The following is a 20,342-nucleotide window of genomic DNA, read 5'->3' on the forward strand; positions in this document are numbered from 1 at the left end:
ACATGCCCCATCCACACTAGTCACACCTGCCCGCGTTTGGCCCATATCTCTCTAATCCTTTCCTATCCACAGTTTAGTTTAGTTTAGAGATACAACGTGGATACAGGCCCTTCGGCCCAGCGAGCCCGTGACGACCAGCGATCTCCCCGTACACCAGCTCTATACTATCCCACTATCTCATCCATTCCCTACACACTAGGGGACAATTTACAGAGGGGCCGATTAACCTACAAACCCGCACGTCTTTGGGATGTGGGAGGAAACCGGAGCACCCGGTGGAAACCCACGCAGGTCACGGGGAGAACGTGCAAACTCCATACGGACAGGTCAGGATGGAACCCGGGTCACTGGCGCTGTGAGGCAGCAGCTCCACCCGCTGCGCCACCGTTATGGTCCCTGTCTCAATGACAGCTCATTCTATACACCCACCACCCTCTCTATGAAAAGGTTGTCACTCGGGTTCCTATAGAATAGACAACAGACAATAGGTGCAGGAGTAGGCCATTCAGCCCTTCCAGCCAGCACCGCCATTCAATGTGATCATGGCTAATCATCCCCAATCAGTACCCCGTTCCTGCCTTCTCCCCATATCCCCTGACTCCGCTACCTTTAAGAGCCCTATCTAGCTCTCTTGAAAGTATCCAGAGAACCTGCCTCCACCGCCCTCTGAGGCAGAGAATTCCTCCCCTACACCCCCCCCCCCCCCTCCCCTACACCCCCCCTTACAAGGAACTGCAGATGCTGAAATCCAAAGCAAAAGACAAAGTGCTGGAGTAACTCAGCGGGTGCAGCAGCATCTATGGAGAACATGGATAGGTGACATTTCACAGAGTGCTGGAGTAACTCAGCGGGTGCAGCAGCATCTATGGAGCTAAGGAAATAGGCAACGTTTCGGGCTGAAACCCTACTGGGTTTCGGCCCGAAACTTTGCCTATTTCCAGAAGGGTTTCAGCCCGAAACGTTGCCTATTTCCTTAGCTCCATAGATGCTGCTGCACCATAACTCAGTGGGTCAGGCAGCATCTGTGGCGAACATTGATAGGTGACGTTTCACAGAGTGCTGGAGTAACTCAGCGGGTCAGGCAGCATCTGTGGAGAACATGGATAGGTGACGTTTGGGGTTGGGACCCTTCTTCAGACTGATTTTAATCATGACATTCACTCAAAATTGCGATTTCTGCTGAAGTCACCGGTGTATTTTTTTGCGCTCAGAGCCCTGGTGAAAATGCTGAGCAGTAATCATTAGAATCTGTGTGTATGGTTCAGCACATTGAGTCCGCTGGTAACCACCGATATCCTGTCGCAACACTGGGTGCACAGATTACATCTTCATCAGGAAAGGCATTCTTGCCATAGATGGAGTACAGAGAAGGTTCACCAGACTGATTACTGGGATGACAGGACTTTCATATGAAGAAAGACTGGATAGACTCGGCTTGTACTCGCTAGAATTTAGAAGATTGAGAGGGGATCTTATAGAAACTTACAAAATTCTTAAGGGGTTGGACAGGCTAGATGCAGGAAGATTGTTCCCGATGTTGGGAAAGTCCAGAACAAGGGGTCACAGTTGAAGGATAAGGGGGAAATCTTTTAGGACCGAGATGAGGAAAACCTTTCTCACACAGAGAGTGGTGAATCTCTGGAATTTTTCGTTTGTAAGAGTCATAAGGAACCGCAGATGCTGGTTTACACAAAAAAGATACAAAGTGCTGGAGTAACTCAGCGGGTCAGGCAGCATCTCTGGAGAGGAGGAATGGGTGAAGAAGTGTCTCGACCCGAAACGTCACCTATTTCTCTTCTCCGGAGATGTTGCCTGACCCGCTGATTTACTCCAGCTTTTTGTGTCTGAGAGTGTGGATAAGTGATGTCTTAAATGTAACTCAGCTATTTGCAATCGAATGCAAGGCCATAAGCCAGAAACCTGCAAGAAGGGCTTGAGAAGCAGAAAGCGAGGTTTGCAATTACAATATTCAACTTCAAAGGATTAATTGCATAAGAATTATTTATCTACAACCACTGCAAAAATTTAATATGATTTGGTGGGGGGGTATTAAGTTGTGTTTCTATACATTACACAAGGGCTGATGGAAATGTGATTGCCAGGAAGCTATGGTGACATTTAGGGCCACCTCAAATATTTTGTCCAACAGGAAATGTCATAGGATGTTGCTGGGCACTGTGACCACAAAGAGGAACGTATATAGAGGAGTCACAATCTCAAGTTTGCACGTTCACCCCGTGGATGGGGGGTGGGGTGGGGGTGGGGTGGGGGGATGAGGGGGTGGGGGTGGGGTGGGGGGGGGGGGTGATGGGGATGGGGGTGGAGGTGGGGTTGGGGATGGGGGATGAGGGGGTGGGGGTGGGGTGGGGGGTTGATGGGGGTGGGGGTGGGGGTGGGGGTGGGTGGGAGCAGAAGGCAGGGCAGACTGAGAGCAATGTGCAGAGACACAGAGGGAGATGGTGATGGGACCAGGAGGGGCTGGGATTGTGTCACAGGAGGTGCCCAGTAGGTGGGGAATCCATCTCCAAGGGGAGGGGAGTCTAAAGCTCGGGACTGAAGTCTATAAACATGTCTTCCCAACTCCTGAACGATATAATGTTTAGCTACCCAGACAAGTCAGCCATGTACCATGTTAAAGGCCTTGCTAAAGTCCACACAAACTGCACCACCACACTATCAGGACCTTTCCCAGCCGCCCATTCCCTCTCTCCCCTCTCCCACCGTGCAGAAGTTCATCTCAGAACATAGAACTGATAATGTATCGAGTTGGAAGGAACTGCAGATGCTGGTTTAAACCAAAGATACTCACAAAGTGCTGGAGTTAACTCAGTGGTTCCAGGTGGCTGGAGAGAAGGAATGGGTGAAGTTTTAGAGACCCTTCAGACTTGACCCGAAACGTCACCCATTCCTTCTCTCCAGAGATGCTGCCTGTCCCGCTGAGTTACTCCAGCGTTTTGTGTCTACAATGTTTAAGGTGTTGCGTTGGCCTGCTGTAACGCTGTCTTGGTTGTACACACAGTGTGTGTGACAATGAAACACTTGTGCAGGTGATGGAGGCAGAGGGTGGCCGTAGGTACGGCAGGTGCAGGCCCAGGAGGTGTGGGTGTGTGGCTCGCTGTTGGAAGGGACATCGGTTCAGGCACCCCCACCCCCACCCACACTGTGCTCCGGTATCATGGCATTAAGAGGCATAGTCATATAGCATGGAAACAGGCCCTTCGGCCCCACTTGCCCATGACGGCCAACATGCCCCATCCACACTAGTCACACCTGCCCGCGTTTGGCCCATATCTCTCTAATCCTTTCCTATCCACAGTTTAGTTTAGTTTAGAGATACAACGTGGATACAGGCCCTTCGGCCCAGCGAGCCCGTGCCGACCAGCGATCTCCCCGTACACCAGCTCTATACTATCCCACTATCTCACCCACTCCCTACACACTAGGGGGCAGTTTACAGAGGGGACGATTAACCTACAAACCCGCACGTCTTTGGGATGTGGGAGGAAACCGGAGCACCCGGTGGAAACCCACGCAGGTCACGGGGAGAACGTGCAAACTCCATACGGACAGGTCAGGATGGAACCCGGGTCACTGGCGCTGTGAGGCAGCAGCTCCACCCGCTGCGCCACCATTATGGTCCCTGTCTCAATGACAGCTCATTCTATACACCCACCACCCTCTCTATGAAAAGGTTGTCACTCGGGTTCCTATAGAATAGACAACAGACAATAGGTGCAGGAGTAGGCCATTCGGCCCTTCCAGCCAGCACCGCCATTCAATGTGATCATGGCTAATCATCCCCAATCAGTACCCCGTTCCTGCCTTCTCCCCATATCCCCTGACTCCGTTACCTTTAAGAGCCCTATCTAGCTCTCTTGAAAGTATCCAGAGAACCTGCCTCCACCGCCCTCTGAGGCAGAGAATTCCTCCCCTACAACCCCCCCCCCTCCCCTACACCCCCCCTTACAAGGAACTGCAGATGCTGAAATCCAAAGCAAAAGACAAAGTGCTGGAGTAACTCAGCGGGTGCAGCAGCATCTATGGAGAACATGGATAGGTGACGTTTCACAGAGTGCTGGAGTAACTCAGCGGGTGCAGCAGCATCTATGGAGCTAAGGAAATAGGCAACGTTTCGGGCTGAAACCCTACTGGGTTTCGGCCCGAAACTTTGCCTATTTCCAGAAGGGTTTCAGCCCGAAACGTTGCCTATTTCCTTAGCTCCATAGATGCTGCTGCACCATAACTCAGTTGGTCAGGCAGCATCTGTGGCGAACATTGATAGGTGACGTTTCACATAGTGCTGGAGTAACTCAGCGGGTCAGGCAGCATCTGTGGCGAACATGGATAGGTGACGTTTCACAGAGTGCTGGAGTAACTCAGCGGGTCAGGCAGCATCTGTGGAGAACATGGATAGGTGACATTTGGGGTCGGGACCCTTCTTCAGACTGATTTTAATCATGACATTCACTCAAAATTGCGATTTCTGCTGAAGTCACCGGTGTATTTTTTTGCGCTCAGAGCCCTGGTGAAAATGCTGAGCAGTAATCATTAGAATCTGTGTGTATGGTTCAGCACATTGAGTCCGCTGGTAACCACCGATATCCTGTCGCAACACTGGGTGCACAGATTACATCTTCATCAGGAAAGGCATTCTTGCCATAGAGGGAGTACAGAGAAGGTTCACCAGACTGATTACTGGGATGACAGGACTTTCATATGAAGAAAGACTGGATAGACTCGGCTTGTACTCGCTAGAATTTAGAAGCTTGAGGGGGGATCTTATAGAAACTTACAAAATTCTTAAGGGGTTGGACAGGCTAGATGCAGGAAGATTGTTCCCGATGTTGGGAAAGTCCAGAACAAGGGGTCACAGTTTAAGGATAAGGGGGAAATCTTTTAGGACCGAGATGAGGAAAACCTTTCTCACACAGAGAGTGGTGAATCTCTGGAATTTTTCGTTTGTAAGAGTCATAAGGAACCGCAGATGCTGGTTTACACAAAAAAGATACAAAGTGCTGGAGTAACTCAGCGGGTCAGGCAGCATCTCTGGAGAGGAGGAATGGGTGAAGAAGGGTCTCGACCCGAAACGTCACCTATTTCTCTTCTCCGGAGATGTTGCCTGACCCGCTGAGTTACTCCAGCTTTTTGTGTCTGAGAGTGTGGATAAGTGATGTCTTAAATGTAACTCAGCTATTTGCAATCGAATGCAAGGCCATAAGCCAGCAACCTGCAAGAAGGGCTTGAGAAGCAGAAAGCGAGGTTTGCAATTACAATATTCAACTTCAAAGGATTAATTGCATAAGAATTATTTATCTACAAACACTGCTAAAAGTTAATATGATTGGGGGGGGGGGGGGGTAATTATGTGGTGTTTGTATATATTACACAAGGGCCGATGGAAACGTGATTGCCAGGAAGCTATGGTAACATTTAGGGCCACCTCAAATCGTTTGTCCAACAGGAAATGTCATAGGATGTTGCTGGGCACTGTGACCACAAAGAGGAACGTATATAGAGGAGTCACAATCTCAAGTTTGCACGTTCACCCCGTGGATGGGGGGGGGGGGGGGGGGGGGGGTGATGGGGATGGGGGTGGGGTGGGGGTGGGGTGGGGGGATGAGGGGGTGGGGGTGGGGTGGGGGGTTGATGGGGGTGGCGGTGGGTGGGACCAGAAGGCAGGGCAGACTGAGAGCAATGTGCAGAGACACAGAGGGAGATGGTGATGGGACCAGGAGGGGCTGGGATTGTGTCACAGGAGGTGCCCAGTAGGTGGGGAATCCATCTCCAAGGGGAGGGGAGTCTAAAGCTCGGGACTGAAGTCTATAAACATGTCTTCCCAACTCCTGAACGATATAATGTTTAGCTACCCAGACAAGTCAGCCATGTACCATGTTAAAGGCCTTGCTAAAGTCCACACAAACTGCACCACCACACTATCAGGACCTTTCCCAGCCGCCCATTCCCTCTCTCCCCTCTCCCACCGTGCAGAAGTTCATCTCAGAACATAGAACTGATAATGTATCGAGTCGGAAGGAACTGCAGATGCTGGTTTAAACCAAAGATACTCACAAAGTGCTGGAGTTAACTCAGCGGTTCCAGGTGGCTGGAGAGAAGGAATGGGTGAAGTTTTAGAGACCCTTCAGACTCGACCCAAAACGTCACCCATTCCTTCTCTCCAGAGATGCTGCCTGCCCCGCTGAGTTACTCCAGCGTTTTGTGTCTACAATGTTTAAGGTGATGCGTTGGCCTGCTGTAACGCTGTCTTGGTTGTACACACAGTGTGTGTGACAATGAAACACTTGTGCAGGTGATGGAGGCAGAGGGTGGCCGTAGGTACGGCAGGTGCAGGCCCAGGAGGTGTGGGTGTGTGGCTCGCTGTTGGAAGGGACATCGGTTCAGGCACCCCCACCCCCACCCACACTGTGCTCCGGTATCATGGCATTAAGAGGCATAGTCATATAGCATGGAAACAGGCCCTTCGGCCCCACTTGCCCATGCCGGCCAACATGCCCCATCCACACTAGTCACACCTGCCCGCGTTTGGCCCATATCTCTCTAATCCTTTCCTATCCACAGTTTAGTTTAGTTTAGAGATACAACGTGGATACAGGCCCTTCGGCCCAGCGAGCCCGTGCCGACCAGCGATCTCCCCGTACACCAGCTCTATACTATCCCACTATCTCACCCACTCCCTACACACTAGGGGGCAGTTTACAGAGGGGACGATTAACCTACAAACCCGCACGTCTTTGGGATGTGGGAGGAAACCGGAGCACCCGGTGGAAACCCACACAGGTCACGGGGAGAACGTGCAAACTCCATACGGACAGGTCAGGATGGAACCCGGGTCACTGGCGCTGTGAGGCAGCAGCTCCACCCGCTGCGCCACCATTATGGTCCCTGTCTCAATGACAGCTCATTCTATACACCCACCACCCTCTCTATGAAAAGGTTGTCACTCGGGTTCCTATAGAATAGACAACAGACAATAGGTGCAGGAGTAGGCCATTCGGCCCTTCCAGCCAGCACCGCCATTCAATGTGATCATGGCTAATCATCCACAATCAGTACCCCGTTCCTGCCTTCTCCCCATATCCCCTGACTCCGTTACCTTTAAGAGCCCTATCTAGCTCTCTTGAAAGTATCCAGAGAACCGGCCTCCACCGCCCTCTGAGGCAGAGAATTCCCCCCCCCCCCCCCCCCCCTCCCCTACACCCCCCCTTACAAGGAACTGCAGATGCTGAAATCCAAAGCAAAAGACAAAGTGCTGGAGTAACTCAGCGGGTGCAGCAGCATCTATGGAGAACATGGATAGATGACGTTTAACAGAGTGCTGGAGTAACTCAGCGGGTCAGGCAGCATCTGTGGAGAACATGGATAGGTGACGTTTCACAGAGTGCTGGAGTAACTCAGCGGGTCAGGCAGCATCTGTGGAGAACGTGGATAGGTAACGTTTGGGGTCGGGTCCCTTCTTCAGACTGATTTTAATCATGACATTCACTCAAAATTGCGATTTTTGCTGAAGTCACTGGTGTATTTTTTTGCGCTCAGAGCCCTGGTGAAAATGCTGAGCAGTAATTATTAGAATCTGTGTGTATGGTTCAGCACATTGAGTCCGCTGGTAACCACCGATACCCTGTCGCAACACTGGGTGCACAGATTACATCTTCATCAGGAAAGGCATTCTTGCCATAGAGGGAGTACAGAGAAGGTTCACCAGACTGATTACTGGAATGACAGGACTTTCATATGAAGAAAGACTGGATAGACTTGGCTTGTGCTCGCTAGAATTTAGAAGATTGAGGGGGGATCTTATAGAAACTTACAAAATTCTTAAGGGGTTGGACAGGCTAGATGCAGGAAGATTGTTCCCGATGTTGGGAAAGTCCAGAACAAGGGGTCACAGTTTAAGGATAAGGGGGAAATCTTTTAGGACCGAGATGAGGAAAACCTTTTTCACACAGAGAGTGGTGAATCTGTGGGATTTTCTGTTTGTAAGAGTCATAAGGAACCGCAGATGCTGGTTTACACAAAAAAGATACAAAGTGCCGGAGTAACTCAGTGGGTCAGGCAGCATCTCTGGAGAGAAGGAATGGGTGAAGAAGGGTCTCGACCCGAAACGTCACCTATTTCTCTTCTCCGGAGATGTTGCCTGACCCGCTGAGTTACTCCAGCTTTTTGTGTCTGAGAGTGTGGATAAGTGATGTCTTAAATGTAACTCAGCTATTTGCAATCGAATGCAAGGCCATAAGCCAGCAACCTGCAAGAAGAGCTTGAGAAGCAGAAAGCGAGGTTTTTGCCCTTTGTACTTTTCAGTAATTTCTCCCACACGTTATAGTCGAGTGTTGACTGGAACAGCACGAGACCGATGACTCAATCAAATTGCAGTGCCTTGATAGTTCTATGCAGTTATTGTGTAGTCGCAGTCCAATGCCTGTCCCACTTACGTGATTTTTTTCCGGAGTCATAGTCGCAGAAACTTTTCGACATGTTGAAAATCCAGCGGAGACCAGAAAAAGGTATGACTCTTTGGGCGACTACTCACGACCGTACAGGCGTCACCCTGCGATCGCGGTCACCCCGCGAACAGTACAGCACAGGAACAGGCCCTTCGGCCCATCAATGTCTCTGCCTAACACGGAGCGTGTGTGTGTGTGTGGTCTTTCCGCTGACTGGTTAGCACGCAACAAAAAAGCTTTTCAGTATTCAGTATTTACATTAATGTCATTTTAACTGAGTACTTACAGACACAGATGAAACGAAAAAAATGTTTCTCAATCAGTACGGTTAATAAAAACAGGATAAATACATATAGCTTTAAAAATTAAAATTACTATATCTAAAATAGGCCAAAAAATTGAAATAAAAACAGACATTCAGACCAAACAGTGGCTTTGCTTTGACAGGGGCCTAGTTGTCAAAGTATGGGCGAGGTCAGATGTGTTGGTGTATGATGTATGGGGAGGGGGACACAGTCCGTTAACCAGTCTTATTGCCTGTGGGAAGAAGCTATGTAGCATCCTGCTGGTTTTACAGCTGAGGCTCCTGTACCTCTTCCCAGATGGCAGAATGGAGAAGATGTGGGGTGATGGATGATAGGGGTCCTTGATAATGGAGATGGCTCTGCTGATGGATCTCCAACAGGAAACTGTACACTGTACCTCGGTACACGTGACAATCAGCCTATCTTCACTGGACTGTATCCTTGCACTAAATGTTATTCCATTTATCCCGTATCTGTGCATTGTGGACGGCTCGATTGTAATCATGTACAGTCTTTCCGCTGACTGGTTAGCCCGCAGCAAAAAGCTTTACACTGTACCTCGCTACATGTGACAATAAACCAAACTAAACTAAACTATATTAAGGAACTGCAGGTGCTGGTTTGCCACACACACAAAAAAGACACAGAGTGCTGGAGTAACTCAGCGGGTCAGGCAGCATCTGTGGAGAAAATGGATAGGTGACGTTTCACAGAGTGCTGGAGTAACTCAGCGGGTCAGGCAGCATCTGTGGAGAAAATGGATAGGTGACGTTTCACAGAGTGCTGGAGTAACTCAGCGGGTGCAGCAGCATCTATGGAGCTAAGGAAATAGGCAACGTTTCGGGCCGAAACCCTTACAGTTTTCGGCCCGAAACGTTGCCTATTTCGAGAAGGGTTTCGGCCCGAAACGTTGCCTATTTCCTTAGCTCCATAGATGCTGCTGCACCATAACTCAGCGGGTCAGGCAGCATCTGTGGAGAACATGGATAGGTGACGTTTCACAGAGTGCTGGAGTAACTCAGCGGGTCAGGCAGCATCTGTGGAGAACGTGGATAGGTGACGTTTGGGGTCGGGACCCTTCTTCAGACTGATTTTAATCATGACATTCACTCAAAATTGCGATTTCTGCTGAAGTCACTGATGTTTTTTTTTGCGCTCAGAGCCCTGGTGAAAATGCTGAGCAGTAATTATTAGAATCTGTGTGTATGGTTCAGCACATTGAGTCCGCTGGTAACCACCGATACCCTGTCGCAACACTGGGTGCACAGATTACATCTTCATCATGAGAAAGAAACAAAACCTAACTTTATGTCGAAGGTGATTTTTTTTGTGTGCAATTTGCAAGCAGCCTGGGCTCATGTGGCACTGTTTACAAGACAGGCTGCTTATTCCACTCAGTCATGGAGTAAGTCATCTCCATCACGTCAGCACCTCAACACAGCCTGCATTCCTGCCAAAGTGACATTTCAAAGCCCAAAGGTGCATTTTCCTTGTGTTTATTAACTTACCTCACTGTGGATCACTGGCGTAAATCAAGCTGGGGTTTTTTGTTTGTTTGTAAGAGTCATAAGGAACCGCAGATGCTGGTTTACACAACAACAAAAAAGATGCAAAGTGCTGGAGTAACTCAGCGGGTCAGGCAGCATCTCTGGAGAGAAGGAATGGGTGAAGAAGGGTCTCGACTAGAATTTAGAAGATTGAGGGGGGGATCTTATAGAAACTTACAAAATTCTTAAGGGGTTGGACAGGCTAGATGCAGGAAGATTGTTCCCGATGTTGGGGAAGTCCAGAACAAGGGGTCACAGTTTACGGATAAGGGGGAAATCTTTTAGGACCGAGATGAGAAAAACATTTTTCACACAGAGAGTGGTGAATCTGTGGAATACTCTGCCACAGAAGGTAGTTGAGGCCACAGTTCATTGGCTATATTTAAGAGGGAGTTAGATGTGGCCCTTGTGGCTAAAGGGATCAGGGGGTATGGAGAGAAGGCAGGTACAGGATACTGAGTTGGATAATCAGCCATGATCATATTGAATGGTGGTGCAGGCTTGAAGGGCCGAATGGCCTACTCCTGCACCTATTGTCTATGTTTCTATGTTTCTATGACCCGAATCGTCACCTATTTCTCTTCTCCAGAGATGTTGCCTGACCCGCTGAGTTACTCCAGCTCATTGTGTCTGTCTATAGAGAATATGGATCAGTGATGTTTTAAATGTAACTCAGGTATTTGCAATCGAATGCAAGGTCATAAGGAATAGGAGTAGAATTAGGCCATTCGGCCCATCGAGTCTACTCCACCATTCAATCATGGCTGATCTATCTCTCCCTCCTAACCCCATTCTCCTGCCTTCTCCCCAAAACCCCTGACACCCGCACTAATCAAGAATCTATCTACCTCTGCCTTAAATATATAATAAATAATAATAATAATAATAATAAATAGTTTATTGATCCCCTCAGGGAAATTCAGAAATATATCCACTGACTTGGTCTCACAGCCGTCTGTGGCAAAGAATTCCAAAGATTCACCGCACCTGGCTAAAGAAATTCCTCCTCATCTCCTTCCTAATAAGGGAGCAAAGCAGAGGCTTCCCTGAGGGCAGGTATTGAGGGGGTGGAGTTAGGATTGAGAACCATCTCGGCAATAGGTTAAACCCTGATTTATCACCGCACACTGTAAGAGGGAACTACAAATGCCGGTTTAGAAACATAGAAACATAGAAAATAGGTGCAGGAGTAGGCCATTCGGCCATTCCAGCCTGCACCGCCATTCAATATGATCATGGCTGATCATCCAACTCAGTATCCTGTACCTGCCTTCTCTCCATACCCACTGATACCTTTAGCCACTAGGGCCACATCTAACTCCCTCTTAAATATAGCCAATGAACTGTGGCCTCAACTACCTTCTGCGGGAGAGAATTCCAGAGATTCACCACTCTCTGTGTGAAAAAAGTTTTCCTCATCTCGGTCCTAAAAGATTTCCCCCTTATCCTTAAACTGTGACCCCTTGTTCTGGACTTTCCCAACATCGGGAACAATCTTCCTGCATCTAGCCTGTCCAACCCCTTAAGAATTTTGTAAGTTTCTATAAGATCCCCCCTCAATCTTCTAAATTCTAGCAAGTACAAACCGAGTCTATCCAATTTTCCTTCATATGAAAGTCCTGCCATCCCAGGAATCAGTCTGGTGAACCTTCTCTGTACTCCCTCTATGGCAAGAATGTCTTTCCTCAGATTAGGAGACCAAAACTGTACACAATACTCCAGGTGTGGTCTCTTTACTTTACACCGAAGGTAGACACAGAATGCTGCAGTAACTCAGCGGGACAGGCAGCAACATCTCTGGAGAGAGGATTCAGGTGACGTTTCCGATCGAGACCCTTTGGACTGACGTCAGGGGAGAGGGGGATGCATAGACAGGGAAGTATAAGGTGTGAAAACGGGACAAAGGGGATGGAGAGAGAGGGAAATACACGATAGATCGCTGTTGGCTGGAGCAAAGCAACCAGAGAGAATGTAGTCGGAGACAGTCAGAATGGTGGGGGAACCAGGAAGGGGGAGGGGATGGAGAGAGAGGGAAAGCAAGGGTTACTTTAAGTTAGAGAGGTCAATGTTCATACCGCTGGGGTGTAAGCTGCCCTAGTGAAATATGAGGTGCTGTTCCTCCAATATGGGCTGGGCAAGGGAGAGGTAGAAGGTCCATTGAAGAAACGTCCCAACCCTGAAACGTCACCCATTCCTTGGCTCCAGAGATGCTGCCTGACCCGCTGAGTTACTCCAGCACTCTGTGTCTATTGACATCGCTGGGCACATCAACTGACCAAAATGCCAGCAACCTGCAAGAAAAGTTTGAGAAGCAGAAAACGAGGTTTGCAACTACAATATTCAACTTCAAAGGGTTAATTGCATAAGAATTATTTATCTACAACCACTGCAAAAACTATATGGTGGGGGGGCGGGGGGGAATTAAGTCGTGTTTGCATGCATTGCTCAAGGGGTCGATGGAAATTTGATTACCAGGAAGCTATGGTAACATTTAGGGCCACCTCAAATAGTGTAACCCACAGGAAATTTCATAGGATGTTGCTGGCCACTGTGACCACAAAGAGGAACGTATATAGAGGAGTCACAATCTCAATTCATCAAGTTGTAACAACTAGCGACAAGCCATGAAGTGTGTCATTGCCTTGTTGTGTATGCTGATCATCATCCAGTGTTGTTGGTGCAAACCTCGACATGCAGGCCATCCGTGCTTCAATTATGCAGTCTCTCATGCCCACATCGAGGAGCTCAGGACATCATATCACAGGATAGAGACTTACTTTGTAAGTATGAAACGTGACCAGGCCAGTAGAGAGTGGGCAGCTCTCCGTAAATCACTGCTCTTCTGATTTTTGCAATGGGGGAACGGTCAAACGAGAGCCCGAGGTCACGTCGGCGCAGCGGGTAGAGCCGCTGCCTCACAGCGCCACAGACCCCGGTTCGGTCCTGGCCTCGGGTGCTGTCTGCGTGGGGTTTCCACATTCGCTCTACGGTGTTAAGAAGTTTGGGAAGGATGTGGGGACATTTGCTGTCTCGTTGAATGAGGTATTTATCAGATTTAGCAAAGTAACCCAACCCAAAATTGTCTGTCCCTGCACGTTTGTGTCCTGATCAACTGTCCAAAAACACACCGCAAGTTGCCATCTGTATAAGGAATGTTGGGAGAACCCGCGGGACAATAATGATTTTTGGAAAATAAGTTAGTGGCTTTCGTTAAATGCACCACATAGAGATATGTCCAGTAAGGAAATTGTCTTGGAAGAGATATTCTGACTAAGCGTAAACTTTTGCAAAAGATGATTGGTTTAGTTTAGAAATACAGGGTGGAAACAGGCCCTTCAGCCCATCAAGTCCAGGCCGGCCAGCGATCACCCGTACACCTGTTCTATCCTCACTCGGGACAATTTACAGGAGCCAATACAAATCCACACGTCCTGGGAATGTGGGTGGAAACCGGAGCACCCGGAGGAAACCCACGCGGCCCTGGGGAGAACGTACACACTCCATACAGACAGCACCCGTAGTCTGGATTGAACCCGTGTCTGCCGCTGCGAGGCATCAACTCTACCGCTACTCCACGTTTCTGGATTATTTAGCTGTGAACTTTAGCATGTTTTTTTTAATCACAACAATAGGAAAAGGTACAGACGGCCCAAAAAGTGAAGGAGCTCGCTCTAACCGGCCTGGCCGATGCCATTGAACAGGAGAACAAAGAGCAGTGGAGAATCGACGGGCGCCACCACCTCTTCGATGCCAAGCGGGTAACCAACGTGTCCTCTCGCACGTCCTGTCATCTCTCCGTGACCCTCGCTCTGATCTTCTGACAAAGTTCACTCTGGAACAAAGTTCTGATCTCATCAGATGTCAGGGGTTAGGGAGAGAACGGGTTAGCAGGGAGAGATAGATCAGCCATGATTGAATGCTGGAGTAGACACGATGGGCCGAATGGCCTAATTCTGCTCCTATTCCTCATGACTTGGCAGTGGGATCATTGCATTTGGTAAACGCGTGGTGCTATTGACAATGTTCGGCTCCACCAGGTCGGTGTCATCTGCAATCGTGTAAACTGAGTTAAGGGCCTGTCCCACTTACGTGACATCACAGGGTGACGCCTGTATGGTCGTGTGTAGTCGCCCAAATAGTCGTGCCTTTTTATGCTCGCCGCTGGATTTTCAACATGTTGAACATTTTCAGCAACCTGCTGCGACTATGACGGGCGCCGGCAAGTCGGCGGAAAACAATGGCGTAAGTGGGACAGGCCCTTTAGAGTAGGACTTGGCCCCGCTATCGTGAGTGTAAGGCAGTGTCGCAAGGGGCTGAGCATGTGGAGAATTGTAATGGAGGAGGTGCAAGATAAGATATAAGAGAGCAAACCTCTCCAGTCCCCACCCCATGACAACCTGAACCCTGAACAGCTACACCTGTTTTACCTCTATTTCTATTCCCCAATCTCTTGCCACAAAGACTAACATGCCATTTGTCTTTCTAACCACCTGCTACCTGTTGCTGTTTCTGCACAAGAATGCCTAGATCCACCTTCTACCTGCTCAGGAAATGTGTAGGAAGGAACTGCAGGTGCTGGTTTAATCCCAAGAGAGACACAAAAAGCTGGAGTAACTGAGCGGGAGCATCCCAAGTCACACCAGCTTCTCACCAGCTTCTCATCCATGCTGACCGAGATGCCCCATCTAGGCTAGTCCCATCTTTGTAGCCACCCCTCACCTTACACTGCACCCTCTTGTAGTCCAGGTCACCCTTACCTTATGGTAGACGGTGGTTCCTGTCTTTCATGTACCAGATCCACTGTGAAATGTGTAGGAAGGAACTGCAGATGCTGGTTTAAACCGAAGATAGACATAAAAAGCTGGAGTAATTCAGCGGGTCAGGCAGCATCTCTGGAGAGAAGGAATGGTGAATGTTTCTGGTCTGAAGAAGGGTCTCGACCCGAAACATCACCCATTCTTTCTCTCCAGAGATGCCGCCTGTCCCGCTGAGTTACTCCATCATTTTGTGTCTACTGCTTGCTCACCTGCATCTCACTCCATTTAGATATTAGTCTGACTGTAATGAATAGGAACTGAAGATGCTGATTTATACCAAAGACAGCCACAAATTTCCGAAATAAATCAGCAGGTCAGGCAGCATTTCTGGAGAAAATGTTGTGAAACGTCACCTATCCACATTCTCCAGAAATGCTCCCTGACCCGCTGAGTTAGTGCAGCATTTTGTGTCTGTCTTTAGTTTGAATGTAGAGTTTAGTTTAGTATTTAGTTTAGCGATACAGCGTGGAAATAAGGCCCTTCGGCCCACATTGTCTGCGCCGACCAATGATCACCCATACATTATCTCTATCCTACACACTAGGGACAATTTACAGAATCCAATTAACCTGCACGTCCTTGGAATGTGGGAGGAAACCGGAGCCTCTGTAGAAAACCGACACTGGTCACGGAGAGAATGTACAAACTCGGTGCAGCCAACACACATGGTCAGGATGGAACCCGGGTCTGTGGTGCTGTGAGGCAGCAGCTCTACCCGCTGCGCCACTGTTCCATATTCTATACTGTTACTGAACACAGCTTCAATGCCACGTGTACCTACACTTCCAGTTGTGACATGGGTTCCATTGGTAAAACCACTGCTTTGTGATGTAATCATCACACAGCTTCAACCAGCATCTGCAGATCCTTTCCTACGCTGATCATTACATGTGATAATTTTGTTCTTTGTAACTTGTGGAGGAGTTCCAGCTAGACACAGAATGCTGGAGTAACTCAGCGGGACAGGCAGCATCTCTGGAGAGAAGGAATGGGTGACGTTTTGGGTCGAGCCCCTTCTTCAGACCATCTATGTGTCTACGGTTCAAACCAGCATCTGCAGTTCCTTCCTACACGAGGTGGTCTTGTTGCCTGGCTAAGCTGCATATACACGTTAAAAAAACATGTTTATAACAAGGGCTAAAGTGTCATGGCACAAATGCAGACACACAAGGCTGCACGTTACAAATGCAATCTGTAGAAGGGTCTCGACCGGAAACGTCACTCATTCCTTCTCTCCTGTCCCTCTGAGTTACTCCAGCTTTTTGTGTCTAATCTAAACAAAGACACGGCCTGAAGCTGCTGAGCTGCCGTTTGTATGTTTGTAGAATAACGTGGCCATGATGCTGGAAAACAACCACCGCGAGCGTCTACACATGGTGTACGATTCAGTGAAGAAGCGGCTGGACTACCAGGTGGGCCTGCAGCATCTGGAGCGCAGGCTGGCACAGGAGCACATGGTCAACTGGGTGGAGAAGAGTGTGATCCACAGTATCACACCGCAACAGGTGAGTGCCGGAGACAGACCAACGCGTCGATCCGATCGCTGAGCGCTTCCGCAAGAATCGGTACACGACGGGCACAGACGCATGTGTGCCTTCATAGATGGGGGCATTGGGTCTAACAGTCAGGCTGTCATCTTGCAGCTTTGACTGGGATGTATGTGGATTGTGTGCAATTCTGGTGGCCCCCGTTACAGGAACAATGTGGAGGCTGCAGAGAGGCTGCAGAAGAGGTTTACCAGGATGATGCCTGAATCAAGCAGACTCCTCCCAACTCCCAGTTCCAAAACAGATGCAGGGAATCCTGTACAATGCATCAACTCCATTGCTGCTGAGGGTTTACTGAGATGAGGAAAAACTTTTCCACCCAGAGAGTTGTGAATCTGTGGAATTCTCTGCCACAGAGGGCGGTGGAGGACAATTCACTGGATGTTTTCAAGAGAGAGTTAGATTTAGCTCTTTGGGCTAACGGAATCAAGGGATATGGGGAGTAAGCAGGAACGGGGTACTGATTGTGGATGATCAGCCATGATCACATTGAATGGCGGTGCTGGCTTGAATGTTTCTCCATCCCTTAATCCCTGTTGCATCCAATGTACGTTGAAGGAAGGGTTGGATATTATTATTAACGGGGGATTTTGCTGTTGCAATCTACTGTGGCCACTCATTACACAGTCAATTAGTCGGCTGGAATTTCAATATTGGTGCACCTGCAGTACTGGTCACAGTCACAGAGCCACACAGCATGGAACCAAGCCCAACCCAACCTCATCTATTGCATCCGCTGCTCTAGATGTCAGCAGATCTATATCGGTGAGACCAAGCGGAGGTTGGGCGATCGTTTCGCCGAACACCGCCGCTCGGTCCGCAATAACCAACCTGACCTCCCGGTGGCTCAGCACTTCAACTCCCCCTCCCACTCCGTATCCGACCTCTCTGTCCTGGGTCTCCTCCATGGCCAGAGCGAGCAACTGGAGAGTTCTCCAGTTCTCCAACTGGAGAAATTGGAGGAATAGCACCTCACATTCTGCTTGGGGAGTCTGCATCCTGGGGGCATGAACATTGAATTCTCCCAATTTTGTTAGTCCTTGCTGTCTCCTCCCATCCCCCAGCCTTCGGGCTCCTCCTCCTTTTTCCTTTCTTCTCCCCGCCCCCCCATCAGTCTGAAGAAGGGTTTCGGCCCGAAACTTTGCCTATTTCCTTCGCTCCATAGATGCTGCTGCACCCGCTGAGTTTCTCCAGCTTTTTTGTCTACCATCGAAGATATTCCTGTTTCTCGCAGTTTAGCCCAGCGCGGAGGGAGAGCAAGGAGGGAAGAGACAAGGACTTTGGGACTTTTACCTTCCATCACAGTGAGGAGGTGCCTGGTGGACTCACTGTGGTGGATGTTTAAACTGTGTTGAGTGTGTGTTTTGTTATTTATTCTATGTTATGACTGCAAGGTTAAACCATTCCGTTGTACGGAAAAGTGCAATGACAATAAAGTTGAATCTAATCTAATCTAATCCCTCTAAACCTTTACATGGATAGGTCATGGATAGGAGGGATATGGACCATGCGCGGGCAGGTGGGACTAGTGTAGCTGTGACATGTTGGCAGGTGTGGGCAAGTTGGGCTGAAGGGCCTGTTTCCATTGTCACATCCTGTTGACTTTTTAAACACTGGTCTTGCAGTTGACTAAAACAATATAGAAACATCGAAACATAGAAAATAGGTGCAGGAGTAGGCCATTCGGCCCTTCGAGCCTGCACCGCCATTCAATATGATCATGGCTGATCATCCAACTCAGTATCCTGTACCTGCCTTCTCTCCATACCCCCTGATCCCTTTAGCCACAAGGGCCACATCTAACTCCCTCTGAAATATAGCCAATGAACTGGCCTCAACTACATTCTGTGGCACAGAATTCCAGAGATTCACCACTCTTTGTGTGAAAAATGTTTTCCTCATCTCGGTCCTAAAAGATTTCCCCCTTATCTTTAAACTGTGACCCCTTGTTCTGAACTTCCCCAACATCGGGAACAATCTTCCTGTATCTAGCCTGTCCAACCCCTTAAGAATTTTGTAAGTTTCTATAAGATCCCCCCCCTCAATCTCCTAAATTCTAGTGAGTACAAGCCGAGTCTATCCAGTCTTTCTTCATATGAAAGTCCTGCCATCCCAGGAATCAGTCTGGTGAACCTTCTCTGTACTCCCTCTATGGCAAGAATGTCTTTCCTCAGATTAGGAGACCAAAACTGTACGCAATACTCCAGGTGTGGTCTCACCAAGACCCTGTACAACTGCAGTAGAACCTCCCTGCTCCTATACTCAAATCCTTTTGCTATGAATGCTAACATACCATTCGCCTTCTTCACTGCCTGCTGCACCTGCATGCCTACTTTCAATGACTGGTGTACCATGACAATATGGCCATTAACCTGTGTTATCTCTTCTCAGGAGAAGGAAGCATCGCCAAGTGTACCGCTGACCTCAAAGTGCCGTCGAAGAATGCTCCGGCAACCGCCTAATCCCGTTCACAATTACTATTATGGCAATTATAGAAGACTTAATTAAGACATTTATCATAGCCAGCAGATGTCAGCTATTTTACATAATCAGCTTATTGTACTCAGACTCACGTGATTGTTAATTTTGCAGCATTTAACATTTATCTAGCAATCAAGGCACTAAACAAAGTTACTTATTTTTACTTATTGTTACGTTTGTATCTGTATTCTTAATAAATACATTTGTATCTTGGTTCTTGGTTCTTGGTTTCTTGGTCCTCCAAAATATTCCAAATGGAATTTAAACTGGAGGTTTTGGGAGGGAGGACTTAAGCCAGAAAGGGTTATTGGGAAGAAAGAGCTACTTTAAATGTAGTTGCATCTGGTTGGGTAACTATAGTAGGGTGGAGATTATTCCATGATTTCATTGTGCGGGGGAAGAATGAATTGCTGTACCAACACTTTGTAGTCTTTGTAGCTGGGATCACAAATTGGATCGAATGCCCTCGTCTGCTCCTAATTGGTTTGGGTTTGGTGTAGGTCTTGTGATCTATGTCGAGCTGACCATTTAACATTTTGTAAAAACTGGTCAAACGGTGAGCTTCACGTCTGTCTTGGAGAGGGTTCCACCCCAGAGTATCTTTGTGTGTAAACCTATAAACCAATATGTAACAATGTCATATGGTGTGTGTGTAGCCTTGGCTTTAACTGAAACATAATGGTGGCAGGACAAGCTGGGACATTAGAAGGTAATTTTAAGGGTGGCGAATGAGGGACGAGATATAGACATAGAAACATAGAAACATAGAAACATAGACAATAGGTGCAGGAGTAGGCCATTCGGTCCTTCGAGCCTGCACCGCCATTCAATATGATCATGGCTGATCATCCAACTCAGTATCCTGTACCTGCCTTCTCTCCATACCCCCTGATCCCTTTAGCCACAAGGGCCACATCTAACTCCCTCTTAAATATAGCCAATGAACTGGCCTCAACTACCTTTTGTGACAGAGAATTCCACAGATTCACCACTCTCTGTGTGAACAATGTTTTTCTCATCTTGGTCCTAAAAGATTTCCCCCTTATCCTTAAATGGACGTGAAATGTAAAGTTTAATAAGACTGAACCAAGGTCGGACGTAATGGTGGTGAGACTGTGAATACTAGAATCAAAGACAGATTGATACACAATACAGCATGAAAGACAGTGTAGCAGAGACAAGACTG

At 48.4% G+C, this 20,342-nt stretch overlaps 1 protein-coding gene across 1 annotated transcript; it reads left to right on the plus strand.

Annotated features, from left to right (window-relative positions):
- Positions 1–13,923: 13,923 nt before the first annotated feature.
- On the plus strand, positions 13,924–19,183 carry LOC116986657 (ATP synthase F(0) complex subunit B1, mitochondrial-like). The gene is made up of 3 exons (XM_033042230.1): positions 13,924–14,069; positions 16,454–16,633; positions 19,067–19,183. Exons 2-3 carry the CDS (start codon positions 16,466–16,468, stop codon positions 19,181–19,183), a joined length of 285 nt encoding a protein of 94 aa, XP_032898121.1. The 5' UTR covers positions 13,924–14,069; positions 16,454–16,465.
- Positions 19,184–20,342: the final 1,159 nt, after the last annotated feature.

This window comes from Amblyraja radiata, chromosome 24 (genome assembly GCF_010909765.2).
Source record: "Amblyraja radiata isolate CabotCenter1 chromosome 24, sAmbRad1.1.pri, whole genome shotgun sequence".
Lineage (NCBI taxonomy): Eukaryota > Metazoa > Chordata > Chondrichthyes > Rajiformes > Rajidae > Amblyraja > Amblyraja radiata.

What these genes read in the sequence shown, in the direction of transcription:
- LOC116986657 (XM_033042230.1), top strand. Translation starts at nt 16,466, where the DNA reads ATGATGCTGGAAAACAACCACCGCGAGCGTCTACACATGGTGTACGAT. An exon ending in ACAGTATCACACCGCAACAG is followed by an intron (nt 16,634 to 19,066) that starts GTGAGTGCCGGA and finishes ATCTCTTCTCAG; the next exon opens with GAGAAGGAAGCATCGCCAAG.